We start from the raw sequence: 27916 nt of genomic DNA on the forward strand, positions 1-27916 counted from the left end.
ATGGTAGTCCTGGATATAGTGTGTGTATTATCATGTTCTGATTCATGTGAGGCATCAGAAGTTCCTTAGTGGCTCTATTTATTGAAGGAAAGATGAGGCATTTCCAGTGCAGGGCCTTTCCCCTTTAGGTTTTCAATGGCTCCTTAGGTCTTTTCAAATATTGTAGCAGAAGTAACAGCTCCCCTAGGAGAAGCACATCTTGGGGATATCCTACCTAGACAACTTTTTGATTGTAGGCAGATCAGTCGAGCATTGCAACTTCCAGTTGCGAAGTCAGAACTACCTTGATGAACTTGGGTTGGCTTCTCAATCTGGAAAAAATTGAGATTTGAACCCCGGCTGCTTTCACACATCCGGTTTATGCAGTGCGGCTCAATCTGGCTCAAAAACCTATGCAACGGATGCGGCGGAAAAACTGGATCCGTTGCATAAGTTTTTCCATGCGGCCCGTCTGTTTTTTTTTTGATGGATGCGGCTTGATACTGAGCATGCGCAGTGCAAAAAAACGCATCCGGCGTCCATAGGCTTGCATTGTAAATCGCACTGGATCCGGCGAGATGCATTTTTTTCGCCGCAAAAAAAAGTGCCAGGCAACGTTCCATCCGGACAATACGGCGCTAATGCAAGTCTATGCGGAAAAAACGCAACCGGCGGCAAAAAGTTTCAGTTTTTTTTCTGCAAAGCACCGTATTGTGCCGCTCAGCAAAAAACTGATGTGAAATGAAAGCAGCCTGAGAGTGCAGATAATCTTGGGCTGCCTTGGTAAACTAGGCCTGATATCTCCCAGAGGAAAAAAGGTTTTTTACCAGATGTCAAGGGCAGTAGACAATCCAACCACAACTCTCAGAAGAGCTGTCACTGCTGGGAACTCTTAACCTCCTGTATTCATCAGCATTATGGGCTCAGATGCACACCAGGAAGTTTCAACTAAATATTCTGTGAAGAGTGTGCACTTGGGCCCTGTGCGCACTAGCAGTTTTTGCCCGCGGTTTTGCTGCGTAAATTTCTTGAGAAATATTTGAAATCTTTCTGCAGACAAATGTCCGGCAAAACCTATGGGAAAAAAAATAGCTGTGCACACACTGCGTTTTTTTTCTCAAGAAAATTCTTTGAAGATTTTCTTGACAAATTTCTTGAGAAAATGTGCATGTCACTTCTTTTCCGCAGGTACCTGCGGTATACCCCTGGTATTTCACTTCATTCACTGTAATGTAATCCCGAAATTCCGGGGGTATACCGCAGGTAGCAAATGATGTGCAGTATACCCCCGGTATAGCCGCGATTTACCTGCGGTAATAATCGCTGCCTGCGGTTTTGCAGGGAGTGATGTCATTATGCCAGGAAGAGGAAGCGGAGCAGAGTAAACACAGGAGAGCAGTCGCCGACCCCCGTGTCTCCACAGGAGAGCAGTCGCCGACCCCCGTGTCTCCACAGGAGAGCAGTCGCCGACCCCCGTGTCTCCACAGGAGAGCAGTCGCCGACCCCCGTGTCTCCACAGGAGAGCAGTCGCCGACCCCCGTGTCTCCACAGGAGAGCAGTCGCCGACCCCCGTGTCTCCACAGGAGAGCAGTCGCCGACCCCCGTGTCTCCACAGGAGAGCAGTCGCCGACCCCCGTGTCTCCACAGGAGAGCAGTCGCCGACCCCCGTGTCTCCACAGGAGAGCAGTCGCCGACCCCCGTGTCTCCACAGGAGAGCAGTCGCCGACCCCCGTGTCTCCACAGGAGAGCAGTCGCCGACCCCCGTGTCTCCACAGGAGAGCAGTCGCCGACCCCCGTGTCTCCACAGGAGAGCAGTCGCCGACCCCCGTGTCTCCACAGGAGAGCAGTCGCCGACCCCCGTGTCTCCACAGGAGAGCAGTCGCCGACCCCCGTGTCTCCACAGGAGAGCAGTCGCCGACCCCCGTGTCTCCACAGGAGAGCAGTCGCCGACCCCCGTGTCTCCACAGGAGAGCAGTCGCCGACCCCCGTGTCTCCACAGGAGAGCAGTCGCCGACCCCCGTGTCTCCACAGGAGAGCAGTCGCCGACCCCCGTGTCTCCACAGGAGAGCAGTCGCCGACCCCCGTGTCTCCACAGGAGAGCAGTCGCCGACCCCCGTGTCTCCACAGGAGAGCAGTCGCCGACCCCCGTGTCTCCACAGGAGAGCAGTCGCCGACCCCCGTGTCTCCACAGGAGAGCAGTCGCCGACCCCCGTGTCTCCACAGGAGAGCAGTCGCCGACCCCCGTGTCTCCACAGGAGAGCAGTCGCCGACCCCCGTGTCTCCACAGGAGAGCAGTCGCCGACCCCCGTGTCTCCACAGGAGAGCAGTCGCCGACCCCCGTGTCTCCACAGGAGAGCAGTCGCCGACCCCCGTGTCTCCACAGGAGAGCAGTCGCCGACCCCCGTGTCTCCACAGGAGAGCAGTCGCCGACCCCCGTGTCTCCACAGGAGAGCAGTCGCCGACCCCCGTGTCTCCACAGGAGAGCAGTCGCCGACCCCCGTGTCTCCACAGGAGAGCAGTCGCCGACCCCCGTGTCTCCACAGGAGAGCAGTCGCCGACCCCCGTGTCTCCACAGGAGAGCAGTCGCCGACCCCCGTGTCTCCACAGGAGAGCAGTCGCCGACCCCCGTGTCTCCACAGGAGAGCAGTCGCCGACCCCCGTGTCTCCACAGGAGAGCAGTCGCCGACCCCCGTGTCTCCACAGGAGAGCAGTCGCCGACCCCCGTGTCTCCACAGGAGAGCAGTCGCCGACCCCCGTGTCTCCACAGGAGAGCAGTCGCCGACCCCCGTGTCTCCACAGGAGAGCAGTCGCCGACCCCCGTGTCTCCACAGGAGAGCAGTCGCCGACCCCCGTGTCTCCACAGGAGAGCAGTCGCCGACCCCCGTGTCTCCACAGGAGAGCAGTCGCCGACCCCCGTGTCTCCACAGGAGAGCAGTCGCCGACCCCCGTGTCTCCACAGGAGAGCAGTCGCCGACCCCCGTGTCTCCACAGGAGAGCAGTCGCCGACCCCCGTGTCTCCACAGGAGAGCAGTCGCCGACCCCCGTGTCTCCACAGGAGAGCAGTCGCCGACCCCCGTGTCTCCACAGGAGAGCAGTCGCCGACCCCCGTGTCTCCACAGGAGAGCAGTCGCCGACCCCCGTGTCTCCACAGGAGAGCAGTCGCCGACCCCCGTGTCTCCACAGGAGAGCAGTCGCCGACCCCCGTGTCTCCACAGGAGAGCAGTCGCCGACCCCCGTGTCTCCACAGGAGAGCAGTCGCCGACCCCCGTGTCTCCACAGGAGAGCAGTCGCCGACCCCCGTGTCTCCACAGGAGAGCAGTCGCCGACCCCCGTGTCTCCACAGGAGAGCAGTCGCCGACCCCCGTGTCTCCACAGGAGAGCAGTCGCCGACCCCCGTGTCTCCACAGGAGAGCAGTCGCCGACCCCCGTGTCTCCACAGGAGAGCAGTCGCCGACCCCCGTGTCTCCACAGGAGAGCAGTCGCCGACCCCCGTGTCTCCACAGGAGAGCAGTCGCCGACCCCCGTGTCTCCACAGGAGAGCAGTCGCCGACCCCCGTGTCTCCACAGGAGAGCAGTCGCCGACCCCCGTGTCTCCACAGGAGAGCAGTCGCCGACCCCCGTGTCTCCACAGGAGAGCAGTCGCCGACCCCCGTGTCTCCACAGGAGAGCAGTCGCCGACCCCCGTGTCTCCACAGGAGAGCAGTCGCCGACCCCCGTGTCTCCACAGGAGAGCAGTCGCCGACCCCCGTGTCTCCACAGGAGAGCAGTCGCCGACCCCCGTGTCTCCACAGGAGAGCAGTCGCCGACCCCCGTGTCTCCACAGGAGAGCAGTCGCCGACCCCCGTGTCTCCACAGGAGAGCAGTCGCCGACCCCCGTGTCTCCACAGGAGAGCAGTCGCCGACCCCCGTGTCTCCACAGGAGAGCAGTCGCCGACCCCCGTGTCTCCACAGGAGAGCAGTCGCCGACCCCCGTGTCTCCACAGGAGAGCAGTCGCCGACCCCCGTGTCTCCACAGGAGAGCAGTCGCCGACCCCCGTGTCTCCACAGGAGAGCAGTCGCCGACCCCCGTGTCTCCACAGGAGAGCAGTCGCCGACCCCCGTGTCTCCACAGGAGAGCAGTCGCCGACCCCCGTGTCTCCACAGGAGAGCAGTCGCCGACCCCCGTGTCTCCACAGGAGAGCAGTCGCCGACCCCCGTGTCTCCACAGGAGAGCAGTCGCCGACCCCCGTGTCTCCACAGGAGAGCAGTCGCCGACCCCCGTGTCTCCACAGGAGAGCAGTCGCCGACCCCCGTGTCTCCACAGGAGAGCAGTCGCCGACCCCCGTGTCTCCACAGGAGAGCAGTCGCCGACCCCCGTGTCTCCACAGGAGAGCAGTCGCCGACCCCCGTGTCTCCACAGGAGAGCAGTCGCCGACCCCCGTGTCTCCACAGGAGAGCAGTCGCCGACCCCCGTGTCTCCACAGGAGAGCAGTCGCCGACCCCCGTGTCTCCACAGGAGAGCAGTCGCCGACCCCCGTGTCTCCACAGGAGAGCAGTCGCCGACCCCCGTGTCTCCACAGGAGAGCAGTCGCCGACCCCCGTGTCTCCACAGGAGAGCAGTCGCCGACCCCCGTGTCTCCACAGGAGAGCAGTCGCCGACCCCCGTGTCTCCACAGGAGAGCAGTCGCCGACCCCCGTGTCTCCACAGGAGAGCAGTCGCCGACCCCCGTGTCTCCACAGGAGAGCAGTCGCCGACCCCCGTGTCTCCACAGGAGAGCAGTCGCCGACCCCCGTGTCTCCACAGGAGAGCAGTCGCCGACCCCCGTGTCTCCACAGGAGAGCAGTCGCCGACCCCCGTGTCTCCACAGGAGAGCAGTCGCCGACCCCCGTGTCTCCACAGGAGAGCAGTCGCCGACCCCCGTGTCTCCACAGGAGAGCAGTCGCCGACCCCCGTGTCTCCACAGGAGAGCAGTCGCCGACCCCCGTGTCTCCACAGGAGAGCAGTCGCCGACCCCCGTGTCTCCACAGGAGAGCAGTCGCCGACCCCCGTGTCTCCACAGGAGAGCAGTCGCCGACCCCCGTGTCTCCACAGGAGAGCAGTCGCCGACCCCCGTGTCTCCACAGGAGAGCAGTCGCCGACCCCCGTGTCTCCACAGGAGAGCAGTCGCCGACCCCCGTGTCTCCACAGGAGAGCAGTCGCCGACCCCCGTGTCTCCACAGGAGAGCAGTCGCCGACCCCCGTGTCTCCACAGGAGAGCAGTCGCCGACCCCCGTGTCTCCACAGGAGAGCAGTCGCCGACCCCCGTGTCTCCACAGGAGAGCAGTCGCCGACCCCCGTGTCTCCACAGGAGAGCAGTCGCCGACCCCCGTGTCTCCACAATTGGAACAATCAGAACAGTAAGTTGCCTGTATTCATGAATTCCTCCCATTAACCAAAAGCACAGTATTACAGATATTTTATCTAATAGAGCGGATCTGTCATGAAGTCTGCAGTTTTGTACATGGGGCAGATTTAGGGGACAGATCTGCTTTAAAACAGAATTTTGTGTTTTAAAATATTACACAGCCAAGTCTTCATTTATATCTTAATTTACTACTTAGAAATAAATCTATGTACCGTATTTTTCATTTTATAAGGCGCACCGGATTAGAAGACGCACCCCAAATTTAGAGCTAATAAAAGGTAAAAAAAAAAAATGGGTTTTGTCTTATAATCCGGTGTTCTCTTACCGGAGGGGGCCAGCAGTGGTGGTGAAGCAGGGTCACAGGAGGCAGAGGTTGTGCTGGCAGCCGCGGCGTGTTAGTAGCGTCAGCCGCAGTGGGTCCATGGTGACAGCGGCATCCGTGGTGGGAGCCGCGGTGGCGTCTGTGGTGGGAGCCGCAGCGGGTGACAGGTGGAGCAGGCCGGTGAAGTAAGTGTCTGTGTGTCCGCGGTCCCGCTTCAAATGATGGCGCCTGGAGCGGCGCATGCGCAGATGGAGCGCTCATCCAAGAGATCCATCTGCGCACGCGCTGACTCCCGGCGCCATCATTTGAAACTGGGACCGCAGACACACTGGGATACCTGCCGCACAGCCGCCCGGCACTCACGGAGAGCCAGCCGGCACCAACGGGCACCCGGCTGTCCACCCGCATGCACGTACAGAGGCAGTCTGCACCAACGGGCACCCAGCTGCCTGGCCGCATGCACGTACAGAGAGGCAGCTGGCACCGACGGGTACTCGGCTGCCCACACGCATGCACAGAGAGGCAGCCTGCACCGACGGGCACCCGGCTGCCCGCACGTACAGAGATGCAGCCGGCACCTACGGGCACCCGGCTGCCTGCCCGCACATCCGCCCGCCCGTACAGAGAGGCAGCCGGCACCAACGGGCACCCGGCTGCCTGCACGCAGCCACAGGCACCCGGCTACCAGAACGCACCCGGTCGCCGCACAAACAGCACCCCGGTAAGCTGTATTCGGATCTTAAAACGCACCCCTCATTTTCCTCCCAAATTTTTGGGAGGAAAAGTGCTTCTTATAATCCGAAAAATACGGTATTTTTTTAATTGTTTCTTAAACAATGATTCTCATTGCTGACTGGGTGTGGTAAGAGGCGTGGCCAGGGGCATGGCCTGGTGAGCTGCTGCTCTAATTTTATTCTATATAGTACGCACTATTTAAGGCCTACGACACACATCCGTGCCTCCGGTACATGTGTGCCTTTTTTTCACGTACCGGAGACACGGGCCCATGTGGTCCTATTTATTTTTATTGTTTTGGACACACGTAAGTATTCAGGAACGGAACGTGTGTCCGTTTTTTAAAACCGCTGACATGTCAGTGTTGCTCCGGCAGTACGGGTGTCACACTGCCCGCACCCGTACCACACGGATGTAGTGTGGATGCGGGCCCCTGTGACACGCGCCGGAGAAAGATTTGTTTGTGTAAAAATAATAAAAACACATACTCCCCTCCACCATACCTGCAGTCTCTGCCGCGGCTGTACCCTGCATCCGTCCCCCAGTGAATTTGAGCAACGATTTTCCTTCACTGGGGGCCGGAAGCAGCGTCAGCGGGGCGTGGCTTTGGCCGGACGCTGTCATTCAGCACCACAGACAGCGCCGGATGATGCAGGTAAGGCGGGGCTTTCCATTCTCCGTGTGTTATTACGTGTAACACACGGAGAACACATAAGTGCCATAAACGCAGCACACGGGGAGCAAACCACCCCTTAACACGTACGTGACAAAAACGTTACATTTTGTCACATAAGTGTGGCAGAGGCCTAAGCTCACAATGTCTAAGTTCAGGAACGGAGTTCATCCTTGGGAAGCAAGCCTTGTAGAAAACATAATACAAAATTGGGTTGAAACCTTATATACACCTGGTCGCCCTTTCTCCTGCATCTAAAAGTGTCTTTTTCAAGTCAACCATTTAAATAACAACAAATTTGAAAGAAGAGTTAAAGGGAACCTGTCCCCACTTTTTTGTGTTATAAGCTGCGGCCACCACCTAACGGTCGCTGCGGTGGGCCTTCTGGGCGTGTCCGGTGCCGGCACCGCCTCTTTCGGCCATCTTCGTCCTCTTTCTGAAGCCTGGGTGCATGACGCAACTGCGTCATACACACTCGCCGGTCCTGAGCAGGCGCACTGCTCAGGACCTGAATGCCGGCGAGTGTGTATGACGTCAGACCCATCGTGCATCGCGGCTAGAGAAGAACAAAGATGGCCGAAAGAGGCAGCATCGGACAACGGAGACGCCCATAAGGCCCAAAGCACGGCCGTTAGGTAAGTATTATAAAGTGTTTTTTCTTTATATCCCCCGGCCTGGACTTATATACAGCATTCTAACATGCTGTATTTAAGAGCTCGGTGGTGGTGGCCTCAGCTTATTGGCCATAAAAGTGGTGACAGGTTCCCTTTAAGTCATTTTCATCATATTGCTCTTTTGACAGGGCATCTCTGCTGATGTCATGCATGCTGATTGACAGCTGGTATCCCGCTGCCTAACTCTGCAGCCGGCTGACAGCATGATTGTCTATAGTGATACCTTGTTGACAGGACAGAGCAGAAGAGCAAGTTCTTCTGTTGGAAAGAGGTGAAGTGAAACTGAATTGCTGGCTGAACTGGCAGACCCCGGTCAGACCTGGCAGATGGTTAGCAACTACCTTACTGTTATTTTAGTGTATGGGGCTAAGAACTAAAAAAAATAAACTGGATATACCCCTTAATGTCACAAGTCCAACCATGCGAACATCAGAGAAACAGCCCAAGTTCAGAAAGTTAAGTATAGCATTTTTCTTATTTTGCAACTTGGGTGGTGGGGTGGATCATAAATGGTTATCCAATAATGACCCTTTGTAATTGGATACTTCAGCATTCTGGAGTTGATTATAGCAATAGTACAGTAATCGTGTAGCCACTTTCAACCTCTTCATATCAACAGGTTTAAAACTAATTGTGTAACTGAAGTGGTGGTTTTCCTACTAGACTCGGCTAGTGTGCGCTGTACGTTCTGCCACCACCACTGATTACCATCTTTGCTGCAGGTGGTTAACAGGCTGGCCACTAGCACCAGAGCTACAGCACTGGGATAAGGTGGCATTATTGGGGCAAGAAAAGTGTTGTGTGGGTTTTGTTTGTTTTTTTTGTTTTTTTTTTTTAAATATACAGGTGCAATGCTCTTTGTAGATTGCTGTGATACTGTTGCATAAATAGATACACCAAACTAAGTAGTTTAGAAAGTAGCATCTTTGTAATCCACCATTAAGAAATCCACTTTGTGGTTCTTCTTTAATCACTATTTGAAGTTTTCTGCTAATTACATTCGGGTGCACAGGGGCCAGACTGTACACTGATCGTCTCCTCCCTGTCTTTGATTCCCTGGGCCGCCTTCTGCTTGAAAGTTGGCTTGTTCACAGCAGACAGCTGTACTGGCTCTAGCTGCTATGTGATACTGTGCTGATGCATTATGGTGTGATGGAGCAGTGACAAATTAGTGATGCTTGAATTAGGATCTGAAGGGGAATAGCCATAACACTGCAGGAGTGTTGTCTTACAATATCTGAAGACACGTGATTTAGCAGAGCCAACAGCTACGCATATTGTAGCACTGGATCTTCTCTGAACTCCTCATTGGTTTCAGCATTTTTGCAAAAGTCACACCAGAGTCCCTATGATATCCTAGTGAGTGGTAGCCTTCTGGCATGGGTGCCTGGCTCCTGCCACCATTCTTTTCCTTTTCCTCCTCAAATAGGATAAACACCTAAGCTTCAATTATGCAGTTCAGGCCATTTTTTATTTTTTATTCTCTGAATACTTTGTTTTTGAATTCTAATTTAATGTTTTTTGTTTGTGGTTTAATAAAATGAATGGTTTAGTATTTTTAAGCAATGCCACATGGACAAGCACGTTTCCTTTTGAACTTTGACCTCATTATGTGATTTTGTTTTTTTTCTATATAACTGTGCCATTAGCTCTGTTTTACCATTTTTGGTGTATGTCCTAATGGAGAGGGGATATCTCTGAAAGGTGTAGAACAAACCACCCTGCATTGCTCTTATTTGGAATTAACTCTTTATTGGCACAGCAGTGTGTAGGGCATTCCACAGTCTGACTGCTCTAACTGTAAAGAACCCTTTTCTATTTAGCTGCCGGAATCGCTTTTCTTCCACTCGCAGTGAGTGCCCCCTGGTCCTTAGTATTGTCTTTGGAAGGAATAAGTCATGTGCCAGTCCTTTATATTGACCACACATGTATTTATACATATAAATGAGTTCTCCTCAGAGACGTCTTTTTTTTTTTTTTTTTTTTTTTTTTTTCTTCGAAGCTAAACAAATCCAACTTTTCCAACCTCTGGAGGCCTTCCATTCCTTGTAGGCGTCTCATTGCCTGCCTTTGAACTGACTCTAACTTCTGAATGTCCTTTTTAAAATGTAGAGCCTAGAACTGGATCCCAAATTCCAGATGTGTCCTTACAAGTGATTTATAGAGGGGTAACAATACGTTAAGATCACAGGATCTATATATTTTTATTTTTTTTTTCACCCTAAAATATTGTTTGCTTGTGCAAGATTCCGCATGTTAGATGCTCTGCCAAATATTTCTAAAAACACTTTTAATTGACAATCTCTATAACCAAACCTTTTGGATTATATGGCAGCTAATTTTCATATTTATCTGTCATTTTTTCAAAATTTTAACTGTTCTACTAAAATACCAGCAGTCTTTCATAGAATTGATTAGTAAATCTACCTATTAACATGTCCTATTAATGGTAACTTTGTTTTCCAGGATGTTATTGACTTGACCGATCATGGAGAAGGATTTGCGTATGTGACTAGCTCTGATGAGAACATCATAGACTTGACTGGCCATGAGGAAGATGTGTCGCTTAGCTTTCAGTCGAATATGAAATCTGATTCGCAATGCAACATCCGTGATCTGTCTGAAGGTGGAGGGTCCAGCCCTGGAAGGGAATCTGTCTTTAGCTCATCTGTGAATGAGTCTTGTAGAAGTAAAGATGTTGACTTTGATGATGAGTCCAATGCGTGCAGCAGCACATGCTCTTCAGAGAGTATGAGGAGCTGTCCACCTGATGATGGCTTTCTTGAATGTATGGATGAAGATCTTTCTTCGACAAGCAAAATGAACCATATTAATCTAAATTCTTCACCCTTACAAGACAGTTTAGAAACCAGTACCCAGGTCCAAAAAGTAACAAGTTCAACTCCTGCTCAAATTCCAGCAGTGGTAGAAGATGAAGAAACATCAGGAAGTGATTGCGACCTAGTCAACAAGTCACTGTTATACAAACTTCGATACTTCAAGAAGCCACCAGTCACTCATTTGATGTCTCATATGGTAATCACAGCTATTTAATATGGGGTGCAGTATCTGTCAGTGAATGGAAATAATTTTGCTCAGTGCATGGCAGGAGTGTTTAACCCCTTAACGACCTTTGTATATTTGTCAAAAGTAGCGTCCCTGTCTTTGATGTGGGTTCATGGGCTAAACTTGTATCTTTGCACATGACAGCTGATCTGATCAGTTGTCATACGTCTCTAACAGCTGCAGGTTGATTGGAGATCTGCCTGCAGCTGTCAACTAGTTAAATCCCACTGTTAAATCTGACAGTAGGACTTGACACGCGCCGGCAGGGAGCCTGCCATTCCCCGCTCTAATTGGCACCCCCAAGTAATTGTGGGGTGCCAATGGGACCTCATGACAGCCAGGAATCAGCTGATGGCATGTCTGCCATTGCTATCTTGCTGTTAACTCTGCAAGATGGTATTCATAGATCATGATTTCTGATATGCACAGCAGTGCTAATGCACTGTACTGTATAGCAGAAGTGATCAGGTCATCACCGCTTCAAGTAGTATGTGCAATAAGATGAAGAAAAAGTTAATATGAAGAAAAATTCATATCACCCCTCCCTTTGCCCCATTGAAAACAAACCATTAAAAAAATAAAAAAATAAAATACGCTTCGTATGTCTGCTTTCAGAAATGTCCAGTCTATCAAGATATAAAATAATCTTAGCAGTAAACAGTGAAGCGTAAAAAAAATTTGTTTTGTGTTTTTGGGCCACTGCAATATTGCAATAAAATTCAATAAAAGGTGATCAAAACATTGCATCTACCCAAAAAATGGCATTTATAGTGTTGGCTTAGAGCGCAAAAAATAAGCAATTACTGAGCCTCTTATCCCAGAAGTAAAATAAAAACATTACTTTTCTCAAAATATGGCGCCAAAAGCTTTTTTTTTTTTCAACCACTTAAATGAAAAGAACACTAGACTGGTTTGCTATCTTAATATACTCCTACTTGACTTTTGAATTGGAGAATTATACTGCCAGCTCAGTGTTACGATATTGCCAGAAAAATGAGCTATGGCTCTTGGAAGAAGGGGAAGAAAAAACACATTGAAAATGGTAGTCATGAAAGGGTTAATACTCATGGTGCATTGCTTCCTTATACCATCACAATTTTTGTATTTTTTTCCATTTATTGACCCCAGATATACACCACGTTCCAAATTATTATACAAACTATTTAAGTCTCAGATTTTATTTTTTTTTTCTTCAAATAAACTCTTGGATGCTATTGTCGGGGCTCTTTAAATCACTGAAATGAATCTCAAACACCTGTGATTAATTTGCCAGGTGAGCCCAATTAAAGTAAAACTACATAAGAGTGATGATGCACATTATTACGCATCCACAGGTTTCAAGCAATATGGGAAAGAAATGGGATCACTGCTGCTGAAAAGCGTCAAATAGTGCAATACCTTGGATAAGGTATGAAAACATTACAAAGATCACATTTACATTTTCGTGAAATATTTTCTGTCTACATTTTTGGCTAATGCACAGCACATGATTTTGTGCAGATAAAGGCATAATGAGGAAGGTTGCTACCAGACAGTCATTGGATGGAGAGTAGTTACTAAAATACTATTGCGAAACAGAAAACAGGTATTTGAAGCTGCTGGTATCTGGAATCCTGCATACATTTAGCCAGGGGTCTGGAACCTTTTTGGCTGAGAGCTATAAACGCCACATACTGTATTTTAAAATGTAATTCTGTGAGAGGCATACTCACCGGGAAAGGGGCAGTGGTGGAGTGGCTCAGAAGGTCCCAGGAGGCAGTGTAGGTGATGCTGCGGGTACTGAGGAGGGGGTGTCATGGCTCTGGACGGTTGGCAATACTGCTGTGGGGTATCACGGCGGCGGGCGCCATTGATCTGTTGGTGTGCTGCTCTGAATCTCCCACAGTTGACACGATGGACTTCAAGAAAATGGCAGCGGAGTCTTATCTGCGCATGCGCCACCTATGCTGCCATTTTCATGAAGTCTATCTTGTCAACTGCGGGAGATTCAAAGCAGCCCACAAATCAATGGCATCCGCCGCCGCTGCGACACTCCACGAGCCAGCAGTATCACAGACCCTGTGGCACCACTGCCGCCCTGGTAAGCCATATGCGGTTTGTAAGACTCTCCTCCATTTTTCCCCACAGTTTTGGAGGAAAAAAGTGCTTACAAACTGGAAGATTGGTCTGCGAGCCTGATGCAACAATCAATAGCCACATCTGGCTCGCGAGCCATAGGTTCCCGACCCCTGCATTAAGCTGTAGGATCCTATAGAGCAGGGGTCTCAAACTCGGCTGGGTGTTTGGGCCGCACCGAGAAAAAATAATTTGGGGGGCCGCATTCTTTGCAGGACAAAGTGACATTTTTATTGGTACCATATATATTTTTTTACACACCTTTGGATGACTGATTTTCAACATTTTTCACTTGTTTATTATAACAAATGTGCACATTCTTTGGTTAAATCTAAAAAAAAAATAAATTCGATGTTAAAAAAAAGTCATGCCTTATTTTTTTTTTTTTTTTTTAACATTTTATCCCTTTGTTGTAACTAATAGTTACAATTATCACTATATAGAAATTTTGGCCAACATCCTTTAGTAATGTTCCCTATCCTATAGTAATGTGCCCACCTTGTCCCCATCCTATAGTAATAACCCCAGCCTTGTCCCTAGTCTATAGTAATGTCCCCATCCAATAGTATTATGCCCATCCTTGTAATGTCTCCATCCTATAGGCATGTGCCCATCCTTGTAATGTCTCCATCCTATAGGCATGTGCCCACCTTGTCCCCATCCTATAGGCATGTGCCCACCTTGTCCCCATCCTATAGGCATGTGCCCACCTTGTCCCCATCCTATAGGCATGTGCCCACCTTGTCCCCATCCTATAGGCATGTGCCCACCTTGTCCCCATCCTATAGGCATGTGCCCACCTTGTCCCCATCCTATAGGCATGTGCCCACCTTGTCCCCATCCTATAGGCATGTGCCCACCTTGTCCCCATCCTATAGGCATGTGCCCACCTTGTCCCCATCCTATAGGCATGTGCCCACCTTGTCCCCATCCTATAGGCATGTGCCCACCTTGTCCCCATCCTATAGGCATGTGCCCACCTTGTCCCCATCCTATAGGCATGTGCCCACCTTGTCCCCATGCTATAGGCATGTGCCCACCTTGTCCCCATGCTATAGGCATGTGCCCACCTTGTCCCCATCCTATAGTCATGGGTGGTGGGGGCAGTGGCGGCGGTGAAAGGTGATAATTTACCGATCGTTCTCGGCTTCCACCCACAGATTCCTGAGTGAAGCTGAGGGGGCGGTCTCTGGCCCCAGATCCACAGTGATTGGACAGATCGGTCACAAGACCAGTCTCTCCAATCAGAGCTGGGGGCGGGTGAAACTGAGGTCACCCAGCTCCAGCCAATGATCGGTGCTACAGCTGCACTGATCATGGCTGGATTTCAATGTTACAGCCATTTTCAATGGCTGGAACATTACAGTGGCTGTGATTGGCTGACGAACGCCGCACAGCCAATCACAGCCTCCGTAGGTTCGGGGAGGAGACACCACCTCTCCTGAGGTCCCCTCCTCCCCGAATCTAAGGTATTTGCTATTTGCAATGCAAACAGCGATCGCAGCCACCGGGGCTGCGATTTCGCCATGACGTACTGGGTATGTCATGGATCCTTAAGTACCAGGGAGCCATGATGTACCCAGTACGTCATAGGTCGCTAAGGGGTTAATGTGCCGTCCTTCACATACACAAGAATAAAAACCCACCATTCTTCTCACCTGTCCCGCGTTCCCTTGGCTCCTCACCTCTGCTTCTTGCTGTCTGCAGGCTGTGCCCCAATGACTATCGCGGCTGGTGCAGGGACTGCAGCCCCTGGCAGCGATTTATGTCAGATCAGATGGTTGTTTTGCCGGCGCTGCGTGCGCACCGTCCTTGCTTCTGAGAGCGCAGCGCCGGCAAAACACTCATCTAACAAAGTGCAGACAGTGGCTGCGGCCCCTGCACCTGCCGCGATAGTGACCAGGGGCGCACGGGCCTAGGGGCCACATGAAGCAGCCTGACGGGCCCAATGCGGCCCGCGGGCCGCATGTTTGAGACCCCTGCTACAGAGGCTTGCAGCTGTGCATAAACCTATTGTTCTGATGCATGCCGTGGAGCCCTTCATGCTCTAGTGGGTGAATGGCCACCATGTCCCAACAAGGCTGCATTCTCTGCAAGAAGTTGGTGGAGTCCTGTTTTAGGCCAGACTCAATGAGTGAAAGCTAATAGGTGCCTTTAGGCTCCCTGAAGGTGTGAAAATGACTTTGGCAAAGCATATAATTTTTCACTGACTACTTTCTTCCATGGTACAAAAAGATCCAAGCCATCCAGAACAAAATCATGCATGACAATGCATCATCTTTTGCTGCAACTAATACCTTGAAGTATTAACTGATATTGGGCAAAACAGTTGGGATACTCATGGTTTGGCTACCAGCCTCTGCTGACCTCAGTCCTATTGAGAAACCTTGTAGTAGCCTCAAGTAAAATATCTGAGTGACAGGCAGTTAACATGAAAACAGCAGCTCTGAGGTTATTCTGACATTCGGACATTCGACCAAGAAATTGAAGCAGAAACTATCCAAAAACTCAAGTTCAATGGATGTAAGAATTGTAAAGGCGATATCAAAGAACCGATGTTAACTTGTATCATGGCCTATTAAGATACTTTTGCTTTTGGTAAATGTGACCTCTTAGGCTTCAAATTCAACAGTGACCATTTTCAGTTATTTACAACCTATAAACTGTTACTCTGTGCATAATTTAGGACAGGGCATTTTGTGGGTTTTTTTGTTTCGTAATTTTTGAAAAATGCTGTTATTGGGAGGCTTGGCCAATACAATTCGATTATGTTCAAAACATCAGCTGTTAGACTAATTTAAGAATCTGAGAAAAATGGCATTTGCATAATTTTGAATGTGGTGTACAATGTTATTTTGCAAGGTGTCTTTTAGAAATGTTTAGCACCTTTAATGGCAGACCAACCTTAGTCCTACACAATCACAAAATTCTTGCCCTTTGTTGCAGTTTTTTATTTATCGTTGCAGAACTCGCAGCGAGCTCCAATGCCGTTAAGTCGTATGAATCTGGTAAACAGCACAAAAGATGAAAGCTTCCACCCGGGCACTTTGTATTTTCTGGCTGAGTTTGTAACTGCAAATCACTACCCCCCTAGAGACCTAATCAGTCACGTCATCAATTCTGTTCTCCTGGGTGCAGAGGAACAAACTATCAGACATGAAGCTTATGCAATCCTAATGAAAGTTCAAAGGTCAGTGAAACACATCCTTTTAGAATGAAGTTAATGGGAATAATACATGCTTTGAGATGTGATGTATAGGCAATCTTTTCAAATCTGTAGATGATAATCTGCTATATATGCAGTTGTACTATAGTTTGGGCTCTACCAATGTGTGAATAATCTGCATTGTCAGAACAGATTCATAATAATTAGGGGATAATTAACCAAATTTGTCCACTACTTCAGGCCAAATCATTAAACTTAAATGTCCATACTGTCTTTGTCACTACAGAATGGAACATTATAAAATATATCTGCATTGCTGATCCTGTCGTTCTGTAGCTGTGGGGGCAGGGAACTATCTGCTATACATAACTTGACTCCCTACAGAGAAGGAAGGCATGGTATACAGTTAAGAGCTGGAAGATTTGGACTGTGATAAAGATTTTGGCGTTTTAACGGTTTACCAAAATACATTCAAGATACAGATATAATTCATATGGGCATATAGTGCACTCTCCACTTTAATTTGAGGGTATTTGCATCTTAACTGAAGTAAGGGTTTAGAAACTACAGTTCTTTAATATGTAGCTGCCTCTTTTTCAAGGGCCCAAAATTAATTGGACAGTTATCTCAAAAGCTCTTTAATGTTCTTCATAGGCTATTCCCTTGTTAATGAATCATGAATTAGGCAGGTAAAAGTTCTTGAGCTGATTCCAGGTGGGGCTTTTGCATTTGGAAGCTGTTGCCATGAATCCACATGTGCTCAAAGGAGCTCTAAATGGAAGAGAAACAGACCATTTTTAGACTGAAATTAAACAAGAAGTTCATCAGAGATGGCAGAAATGTTAGTAATGGCCAAATCAACAGTTTGGTACATTCTGGAAAAAAAAGAAAAAAAAAATGCACTGGAGAGCTTGAAAAAGTTTTTTAAAAGAAAAGGATGAATTCTCATCGCCACACAATTAAAGAAAAAAGGATAGATCTACCTGTGGACAAATATTTTTGTAACCACACCATAGCATCATGGACATGAAATTGCTGGTATTGAAAGGACTTCAAATTCCAGAGAGACTGGAGAGTATTGGAATACAAACTTATGATGACCTTTGATACATTCAGAGCAGGACTGAATGGTCACTTGGATTTGTCTTTTTAAATCAATAAAGATATGTGCTCCTCAGAGCATCTGGGGGCATCACAACTCTGGAGCAGACATCAGAGGACAGTAAAACTTTCACACTCCTTATCTATCAACTGCTGCAATATTTACTGCCACAACTGTTTGTCCCCTTGTCGTACTGACAGTTTTGCTTCACATAACTTGTCTTATTTACTGCTCCATTCTATGTCCTCTTATGTATAACTATGTAACTCTTCAGCTCTTGTGTTATACTGCGCCTAATGAAGAGACCGGCGTAGTCTCGAAAGCTTGCTATTTATACCATCTGCTCAGTTAGCCATTAAAAAGGTATCAGCCACTGAGGACTGCTCTTTTAAACAATCTTTTTTTATACCTACTGCCTAACACTGTACAAATATATATACATATATATATATATATTATATAATATATATATATATAGCCTAACACTGTGCAAAGATAGAGATAAATCTCATATATATAGAGATTTATCTCTATCTTTGCACAGTGTTAGGATATATATATATATATATATATATATATATATATATATATATATATATATATATACAGTTAGGTCCAGAAATATTTGGACAGTGACACAATTTTCGCGAGTTGGGCTCTGCATGCCACCACATTGGATTTGAAATGAAACCTCTACAACAGAATTCAAGTGCAGATTGTAACGTTTAATTTGAAGGTTTGAACAAAAATATCTGATAGAAATTGTAGGAATTGTACACATTTCTTTACAAACACTCCACATTTTAGGAGGTCAAAAGTAATTGGACAAATAAACCAAACCCAAACAAAATATTTTTATTTTCAATATTTTGTTGCGAATCCTTTGGAGGCAATCACTGCCTTAAGTCTGGAACCCATGGACATCACCAAACGCTGGGTTTCCTCCTTCTTAATGCTTTGCCAGGCCTTTACAGCCGCAGCCTTCAGGTCTTGCTTGTTTGTGGGTCTTTCCGTCTTAAGTCTGGATTTGAGCAAGTGAAATGCATGCTCAATTGGGTTAAGATCTGGTGATTGACTTGGCCATTGCAGAATGTTCCACTTTTTTGCACTCATGAACTCCTGGGTAGCTTTGGCTGTATGTTTGGGGTCATCGTCCATCTGTACTATGAAGCACCGTCCGATCAACTTTGCAGCATTTGGCTGAATCTGGGCTGAAAGTATATCCCGGTACACTTCAGAATTCATCCGGCTACTCTTGTCTGCTGTTATGTCATCAATAAACACAAGTGACCCAGTGCCATTGAAAGCCATGCATGCCCATGCCATCACGTTGCCTTCACCATGTTTTACAGAGGATGTGGTGTGCCTTGGATCATGTGCCGTTCCCTTTCTTCTCCAAACTTTTTTCTTCCCATCATTCTGGTACAGGTTGATCTTTGTCTCATCTGTCCATAGAATACTTTTCCAGAACTGAGCTGGCTTCATGAGGTGTTTTTCAGCAAATTTAACTCTGGCCTGTCTATTTTTGGAATTGATGAATGGTTTGCATCTAGATGTGAACCCTTTGTATTTACTTTCATGGATTCTTCTCTTTACTGTTGACTTAGAGACAGATACATCTACTTCACTGAGAGTGTTCTGGACTTCAGTTGATGTTGTGAACGGGTTCTTCTTCACCAAAGAAAGTATGCGGCGATCATCCACCACTGTTGTCATCCATAGACGCCCAGGCCTTTTTGAGTTCCCAAGCTCACCAGTCAATTCCTTTTTTCTCAGAATGTACCCGACTGTTGATTTTGCTACTCCAAGCATGTCTGCTATCTCTGATGGATTTTTTTCTTTTTTTTCAGCCTCAGGATGTTCTGCTTCACCTCAATTGAGAGTTCCTTAGACCGCATGTTTGTCTGGTCACAGCAACAGCTTCCAAATGCAAAACCACAAACCTGTAATCAACCCCAGACCTTTTAACTACTTCATTGATTACAGGTTAACGAGGGAAACGCCTTCAGAGTTAATTGCAGCCCTTAGATTCCCTTGTCCAATTACTTTTGGTCCCTTGAAAAAGAGGAGGCTATGCATTAGAGCTATGATTCCTAAACCCTTTCTCCGATTTGGATGTGAAAACTCTCATATTGCAGCTGGGAGTGTGCACTTTCAGCCCATATTATATATATATAATTGTATTTCTGAACATGTTTTTGTAAACAGCTAAAATAACAAAACTTGTGTCACTGTCCAAATATTTCTGGATCTAACTGTATATATATTTTATATATATATATATATATATATATATATATATATATATATATATATATATATATATATATATATATATATATATATATATATATATATAATGTGTGTGTGTGTGTGTGTGTTATATATAAATATTTTACCTGGTGAGCTTGGGAATTCAAAATGGCATGGACATCAACGGAAGAAAACAGTGGTGAATAATAACAGAATGCTTTCCATAATGAACTAAAAATCTTCACCTCAACCCAAGTGAGTAACACTCTTCCTGACGTAGTTTCAGTATCTAAGTCTACCAAAAAGAGAAGACTTCATGAGCGCAACTACAAAGGGTTCACTACAAGGTGCAAACCATTAATCAGCCTTAAAAATAGGCCAGATAAGACTTTGCCAAAGAACATCTAAAGAAGCCAGCCCAGTTCTGGAAAAGCAGCAGAGGACAGATGAAACCAAAATCAACCTGTACAAGAATGATGGGAAGCTAGGATTGAAGGCTTGGAACTGTTCATGATCCAAAGCACATTACATCCTCTGTAAAACAAGAGTGTGGTGGCATGGGCATGCATGGCTTCCGATGGCATTGGGTCGCTAGTGTTTACTTTATGTGGATGAATTCTGAAGTGTACAGGGCTATACATTCTGCTCAGGGTCCTCCAAATGTAGAAATATTGGATGGCGATTCACAGTAGAGATGGACAATGACCCAAAACATACTGCAAAGGCAACCCAGGAGTTTAAGGCAAATGAGTGGAATTTTTTGCTGTGACCAAGTCAATCACAAAGGTCTCATCTACATTGAGCATGTATTTCACATGCTTTAGACAACTTATGGCAGACCCACAAGCAAGAAACATCTGAAGTCAGCTGTAGTAAAGGCCGGGAAAGCATAATAAAGGAGGAAGCCCAGTGTTTTGGTGATGTCTATGGCTTCCAGACTTCAGGCAGCTGTAGTAGAGAAGAGTATTTAAAATTGAACATTTTATTTATGATAAAGTAAATTTGTCCAATTTGAATTGAGGCTTTGTAGTAAGATGGTTGTAAATTCTAAAGTTTCACAGGATATTTTAAACCTAAATCTGGGGCCACATGAGCATTTAATGAGCTTGCATCGCATGACACTCTACTTCCGCTCTGCTGGAGTGTAAGCAGTGTGTCATGCCACTGATATGATCCTGCGATTGCAGCACAGCTGGGGAGGAGGGGGTGCGTGCTATGGAGGAGAGGGAGGGAGATTTGTCCCTCCCTCTATCTCCTGCATTGTCAGCTGATGCGTATATCGCATTGCACTCTGACATAGACTTGTATTGGTGCGAGAGAAAATGAATCAGATTCCACCTGCAGCATGCTGCGATTGTTTTCCAGTCCAATTAGGGCTGAGAAAAAAATTGCCCATGGGAGCGGCCCAATTGAGTAACATTGGTCCGAGTGGAATGTGATTTTTATTATATTCCACTCGCTGGTTTTTCTTAGTGTCCTTAGCCTTAACCCCTTACCAAAATTGGACGTACCAGGTACGTCCTAGGTAACGTCAATGTAATCACAATCGGCTGCTGTGGTGAGACGGCAGGGAGTCCCGCGCATGGCTGCTGATTTGAACTGACATGTGCGGGTAGATCCACAATCCACTCCCGCCTGTTAACCCCTTAGATAACGCTTTCAAAATGTGACACTGCAATGTAAATGCCCACAGCGGGTAACGCGCACTTACCCACCGCCATTGGAAGCCCCGTGACGTGATTACGGGGAGCCGATGGTTGCCATGGTAGCACAGGGTCATGTGATGACTCCTGTCGCTATCCTGATTCACTTCCTGTTACAGTTGGCAGAGTGCTGACTGTAAAGGTGGTGTCACACACAGCGACAACGACGTCGCTGCTACGTGACCATTTTCTGTGACGTTGCAGCGACGTCCCGTCGTTGTAGCTGTGTGTGACATCCAGCAATGAGCTGGCCCCTGCTGTGAGGTCTCCGCTCGTTGCTGAATGTCCAGCTTCATTTTTTGGTCATCGCTCTCCCGCTGTGACGCACAGATCGCTGTGTGTGACAGCGAGAGAGCGACGAAATGAAGTGAGCAGGGAGCAGGAGCCGGCATCTGGCAGCTGCGGTAAGCTGTAACCAAGGTAAACATCGGGTAACCAAGGTGGTTACTCGATATTTACCTTCGTTACCAGCCTCCGCCGCTCTCACGCTGCCAGCGCCGGCTCCTGCTCTCTGCACATGTAGCTGCAGTACACATCGTGTAATTAACCCGATGTGTACTGTAGCTAGGAGAGCAGGGAGCCAGCGCTCAGTGTGCGCGGCTCCCTGCTATCTGCACATGTTGCAGAACAGCGACGCGTGTCGTTATGATCGCTGCTTCGGCTGCTGTTTGACAGCTAAGCAGCGATCATAACAGCGACTTACAAGGTCGCTGCTACGTCACAAAAAATGGTGACGTAACAGCGACGTTGTCGCTGTCGTTTAGTGTGACCCCAGCTTAAGAGGAGAGAAGAATTTCACTTGGTCGGAGCTGTGCAGCTATGATCAGGAGAAATGATAAAGCGATCAGACTGCTGATCCTTATAGCCCGCTGGGGGACTTGTAAAATAAACTTTTTTTTTTTTCTTTTTCTAAGTTCAAATTGCCCCATTGAAAACTAATGGGATAAAAAATATACACATTTGGTATTGCCAAGTTCAGAAATGCCCAATATATCAAAAGATAAAATCCATTAAGCTGATCTGTAAACTGCGTAGCAGCAAAAACAATTCCAAACGCCAAAATTACAATTTATTTATTTATTTATTTTTTGTTGCTGGAAATTTTGCGCCAAATGCAATAAAACGCTCAAAATGTAGCATCTGCACAAAAATGGTACTGTTAAACATCAGCTCGAGACCCAAAAATAAGCGGTCACTGCGCCCCAAATGAGAACACTAAAGGTTTCGGAAAATGGCGATAAAGTTAACCTCTTGACATAAAAGTAAACCTATACATGTTTGGTGTCTATGAACTCTTACCGATCTGAGGCATTACACTGACACATCAGTTTTACCATAGTGAACACTGTGAATAAAATATCTCAAACAATAATGCAATCGCACTTTTTTTTGCAATTTTTCCACTACACTATATGGTAAATCTCCATGGTTTTATTTAAAAGTACAACTCATCCTGCAAAAAATAAGCCTTCATATGGCAAGATTGACAAAAATAAAGTTACGGCTCTTGGAAGAAGGGGCGAAACAAAACCAGAAAAATGGAAAATCTCCCAGAGGTAAAAGGGTTTAAGTGTACACTTCAATTGCATATCGGGTGTTTCATTTTAAATCTGAAATAGTGTCATGTAGAGCCAAAAATCCTGAAGATTCAATCACTGTCCAAATACTTGTGGGCCTTGCGGTATACCGTATTATGTCCTCCTTCTTAATCACGTTATACAGTCATGAACAAGCGCTGTGTTTAATGATTAGGAAGAACTTGCCGTGCTTTCTCCTCTAAACCCAGAGATCATTTTCATATGATCTACTGAGAAATGAAGCTAGTTACCAGCCCTACTTAGTAAAATGCAATGAAACAAATGTATTCATTTATTTAATTTATTCAAATGTCCTGTCGAAAACCTTATGGGGCACATTGTGTCAAAATACATGAAAAGGAATATCATGTGCCCATGGCCTGGGAATAAACTTGTGTTTTTTTATTTTTTGTTTTTTTTTTAATGTATTTTTGTTATATAGCTGTTTTTTGCAATTTGATTTCATTACATGTTTTTGCTTTTATAGGCTTTTTGTTTCTTTGCACATTAAAGAGGTTGTTCATGCATAATCCACTAGTCTGCAGTCACGGTCACTCTGACCGTAGACTTGTGAAGTCTCACATTACACAGAGGATTCACCGGTGTCCGCGCCAGGAACGGTGACCACGAGTAGCTGATATGAAGACTCACGTCCAGAATCTGACTAGACAGGCGCAGTCTCGCTCATTGCATATATATTGAGCAAGGCTGTGCCAATCAGGTTGGATTTTCAATTTGCATATCATATACTCGTGGCCACGTGACCACAATTCCCGGCTTTGACATAATGACTCCTCAGTGTATGCGATTCAGATTCACAAGTCTGCAGTTTTATTATGTCAGGGTTTTGTTATGTGAGCGCCTCCAATAGCAAAACTCCTCCCATGGGAAAGCTGATTTTCCATTAGAAGCGACCGATGGTCTGGTCACATGTTCCTCCAGCAGGGAAACTAATTCTGTAAAAGCAACTCTGCTGCTCTTAACATGAAACCTGGACATTTGGTTTACAAAGACAAAATGGGATATTTTTGACTCGTTTGTTTTGGGTACTAAAACTGTAGCCTAATCATTGAAGAATGTGACCTCTTGTATTTTTAGATTACATCCAGCTACCGTGGAGTCAGTGGCCTGGCAGTGGAATCTGCTGTCAGAGGTGATGTCAAACCAGGTGTGGTAAAAGGTTTACCTCTTACATTTTTATCCATTCACACTTCTTGATTATAATTATCAAAGTATTATAATTCTAAATGTGTGGATCCATTCCTATTATGCAGTCCAAAGTAGATAGGAATAGAGTCAATGGAGCTTGGGTTATACTGGACATCTCAAGGTTGTGATTTTAGGTTTAAGGCTTTTGAGAAATAAATTCCCCTTGTAAAATTGCAGTTCTGAATCCCTTTCTGATGTAGAAAAAAAATTACAAGGTTGTCCACTACTGAGAACTCCTTCTCAATCAGCATATTTGTCCCCGCAGAATATTTAGGCTATGTGTCCACGGTAGAATGTACCTGCGAACTTTTCTGCCTGAAAATCCGCGACTTTCGCGGCAAATCCGCACCCGCGGATTTACCGCGGATTTTGATGCAGATTTTTTTTTTTTCCCATTCTATATCCAAATCCGCACCAAAATCCGCAACAAACAATTGACATGCTGCAGATTTTTCCGCATCAAAATCCGCGGCAAATCCGCAGCATGGACTCAGCATTTCCAAAATGCCATTGAAATGGCTTGGAAGTGCCGCTGCTGCAGATTTTCGGCAAATCCGCGGTAAATCCGCGGCAAAATCCGCGGTAAATCCGCAGCGTGGGCACATAGCCTTATACTCCAGTGCCAGCAATGTTCCAGTGGTACACTTGTCGGCACTTGCTCTCCCAGGAATCACGTGACCGTTACTTGAGCCTTGTGTTCATTCAGCGCTGGCTTCACTTTCCCTGCCTTCGGCTGCATCTGTAATCAAAAAGTGAGCGAACACCTGCAGACATGTTGTTTTTTTTTTTTTTTGGTTCATCTGAAGGCGTGGAAAGTGAAGCCAGCGCTAATTGGTTGCATGACTTAACGTCACGTGATTTCTAGGAGAGAGTGCCAACACCACTATAGAGGCAGCAGCATCGGATGTGAGTAACTGTTTTGCTGTGAGACCTGCTGAATGAGAGAGGTTTATCAGTAATGGGCAAGCGGTTTACACCAGAATTAGAAAACTGTAGCAGCTTTTTCCAGGAATGGCATTACACTTGCTGCTTCTAGACTGACTGCAGATAACCTCCTATTGTATTAAAGGGGTTGTCAGATAACCATTTTATTTGTCATTGTGAAAAGTTTCATGCCTGAAGCATCCTTGTGGCTCTAGCACAGGCAGCTACAGAGATCTGGAATCAATAACTGTCCGGATATTCTAATTTCAGGTTTCCCCCCAATGAAAATAAAGCTCATTCTCACATCTGGTGGTGCGGTTCCAGCAGTGCCTGGGCTTACATTCCTAGGGCTCACGTGAGCCCCACACCCAGTTACCAACAGCTTCTCTCCCCCGCCTTCAGACGCAGGAGCAACCAACAGGAGGTGAGCAGCAACTGCAACTGTCACTTCCTGTTAACTCATTTGTCCAAGAGTTTGGAGAATGAAGCAGTGTGTGATTTGGGTGTAGGGCTCGCATGACGTCCCCTCATGTGAGCCCCAGGAATGTAAGCCCAGACACTGCTGGAATCACACCATCGGAGAGGAGCAAGTGTTTGTTTTTGTTTTTTTGTTTTTTTTTAACTTGTGGGAAACCTGTGGAATGAGAAGGGATTGTCCTACTAGTGGACAATCCCTTTTTAAACACTGGGTGATATAAAAACTACAGCCAGTAGCTCAGTGAGTGACAGCTTAAATTGCGGGTCCCTCACTATTTTATATTGCCCTCAGATTAAAAATATTAAACCTGGAGTTAACTTTCCTTTTAATTAAGAGATCTTCTCTGAATACTGTGAGTTCAGTAAAGAATTTACCGTAGTTAATTACTCCTTAATGCTATATTGGCTGAAGGGTCTTTGTCTTCCTCGTGATTTAAAAGTAGAAAGTGAATGAATATATTGCATTAAAGGTTTAGTATGCCCAAGGAATACCATAGACCGTTAGAGGTGTTGGCTATTTTTTTAAATTATAATATATAGTGTGTGTGTGTGTGTGTGTTACTCCTGACACTCCTGCCGCTCAGCTGTTGCCGGCAGCGGATGAAGTTTTCGGATGCTGCTGGCTGGAGCACAGCAGCTCAGTCATTTGTAGTGGGTTTAGCCGGTAACAGTTAGTGTCAGGTATTGCACTTCCACTAATCTGATATTGATGGCCAACAATAAAAAGTAGTGGCCAACCTCTAAAATGTTGTTTTTCTCCTAATTCCTGTGTAGGAATTCCAGAGCGGTCAGCTCTTCCTCCAGTACGTAGTACAAACCTTGGATGATGACTTCCACCTCTGCTTACAGCGACGAGCTCTACATAAATCTCTGTGCAAATTCATGCTGTCTTGTGACAAGTGTTTCTCTAATGTCAAGTGAGTGTCCTCCACACAGGCTAAGATGTGGGGGATGGGCAGTAATGGTTCTAGTGTATATTCCTTGTATATGATGCCTATAATAAATGTATTCTACATTCCAGTGTGTTAAGAGTGCATTATACAAGTGTAATGTATAGTAAGCTATTCTCAATAGCCAATAATCCAAGCCACTTAAAGCTCCCTTGGTGGCACCACTGGAAGGATTGGTTTTGCCCCTTAGTCTGTAGATGGCATATATCTACTGCCATATAGCTGTCAATCTTCCTCTTTATTAAGACTAATTGATATGTAATGTGTTACAGACAAGTGATTTACTGGCTTATAGATGTTGTGAAGCAGATACCAGAGACTGACCAGGATTCCTTCTCACAGTGTAATCTACAGAGGTAATGAGAATTTTTCTGTATTTACAAATTTCCCTTAATAAAAAAATTAAAGGAAATATTATTAATAATAATAATCATTATAATATTTATTGTGTCCCAGGACCGTTTTTCTCTTACAGCGCATGTTGTCCATAGCAGTGGATGTAGATGGCTCTCCTACAATGAACTCCAACAAGATGGCAGATTACATATTCCCCTATGTGATGGTTCTAAACACAAGACAGCACAGGTATTTGGGTTTTTAAATAGTTACATTTACAGTTAGGTCCAGAAATATTTGGACAGTGACACAAGTTTTGTTATTTTAGCTGTTTACAAAAACATGTTTAGAAATACAATTATATATATATAATATGGGCTGAAAGTGCACACTCCCAGCTGCAATATGAGAGTTTTCACATCCAAATCGGAGAAAGGGTTTAGGAATCATAGCTCTGTAATGCATAGCCTCCTCTTTTTCAAGGGACCAAAAGTAATTGGACAAGGGACTCTAAGGGCTGCAATTAACTCTGAAGGCGTCTCCCTCGTTAACCTGTAATCAATGAAGTAGTTAAAAGGTCTGGGGTTGATTACAGGTGTGTGGTTTTGCATTTGGAAGCTGTTGCTGTGACCAGACAACATGCGGTCTAAGGAACTCTCAATTGAGGTGAAGCAGAACATCCTGAGGCTGAAAAAAAAGAAAAAATCCATCAGAGAGATAGCAGACATGCTTGGAGTAGCAAAATCAACAGTCGGGTACATTCTGAGAAAAAAGGAATTGACTGGTGAGCTTGGGAACTCCAAAAAGGCCTGGGCGTCCACGGATGACAACAGTGGTGGATGATCGCCGCATACTTTCTTTGGTGAAGAAGAACCCGTTCACAACATCAACTGAAGTCCAGAACACTCTCAGTAAAGTAGGTGTATCTGTCTCTAAGTCAACAGTAAAGAGAAGACTCCATGAAAGTAAATACAAAGGGTTCACATCTAGATGCAAACCATTCATCAATTCCAAAAATAGACAGGCCAGAGTTAAATTTGCTGAAAAACACCTCATGAAGCCATGTCAGTTCTGGAAAAGTATTCTATGGACAGATGAGACAAAGATCAACCTGTACCAGAATGATGGGAAGAAAAAAGTTTGGAGAAGAAAGGGAACGGCACATGATCCAAGGCACACCACATCCTCTGTAAAACATGGTGGAGGCAACGTGATGGCATGGGCATGCATGGCTTTCAATGGCACTGGGTCACTTGTGTTTATTGATGACA

General features: G+C 46.6%; 1 protein-coding gene across 1 annotated transcript in view; it reads left to right on the forward strand.

The window, feature by feature from the left end:
- Nucleotides 1-27916, forward strand: part of SIMC1 (SUMO interacting motifs containing 1) — a 66669-nt gene that overhangs the window by 14810 nt on the left and 23943 nt on the right. Inside the window, exons 2-7 of the mRNA XM_075342306.1 lie at nt 10234-10803; nt 15915-16138; nt 23848-23917; nt 26134-26276; nt 26582-26665; nt 26766-26894. Of these exons, the coding sequence (XP_075198421.1) occupies nt 10234-10803; nt 15915-16138; nt 23848-23917; nt 26134-26276; nt 26582-26665; nt 26766-26894 (1220 nt within the window). The remainder of the gene's footprint in view (nt 1-10233; nt 10804-15914; nt 16139-23847; nt 23918-26133; nt 26277-26581; nt 26666-26765; nt 26895-27916) is intronic.

The sequence above is a fragment of the Anomaloglossus baeobatrachus genome, chromosome 4 (assembly GCF_048569485.1).
Source record: "Anomaloglossus baeobatrachus isolate aAnoBae1 chromosome 4, aAnoBae1.hap1, whole genome shotgun sequence".
NCBI classification, from domain to species: domain Eukaryota; kingdom Metazoa; phylum Chordata; class Amphibia; order Anura; family Aromobatidae; genus Anomaloglossus; species Anomaloglossus baeobatrachus.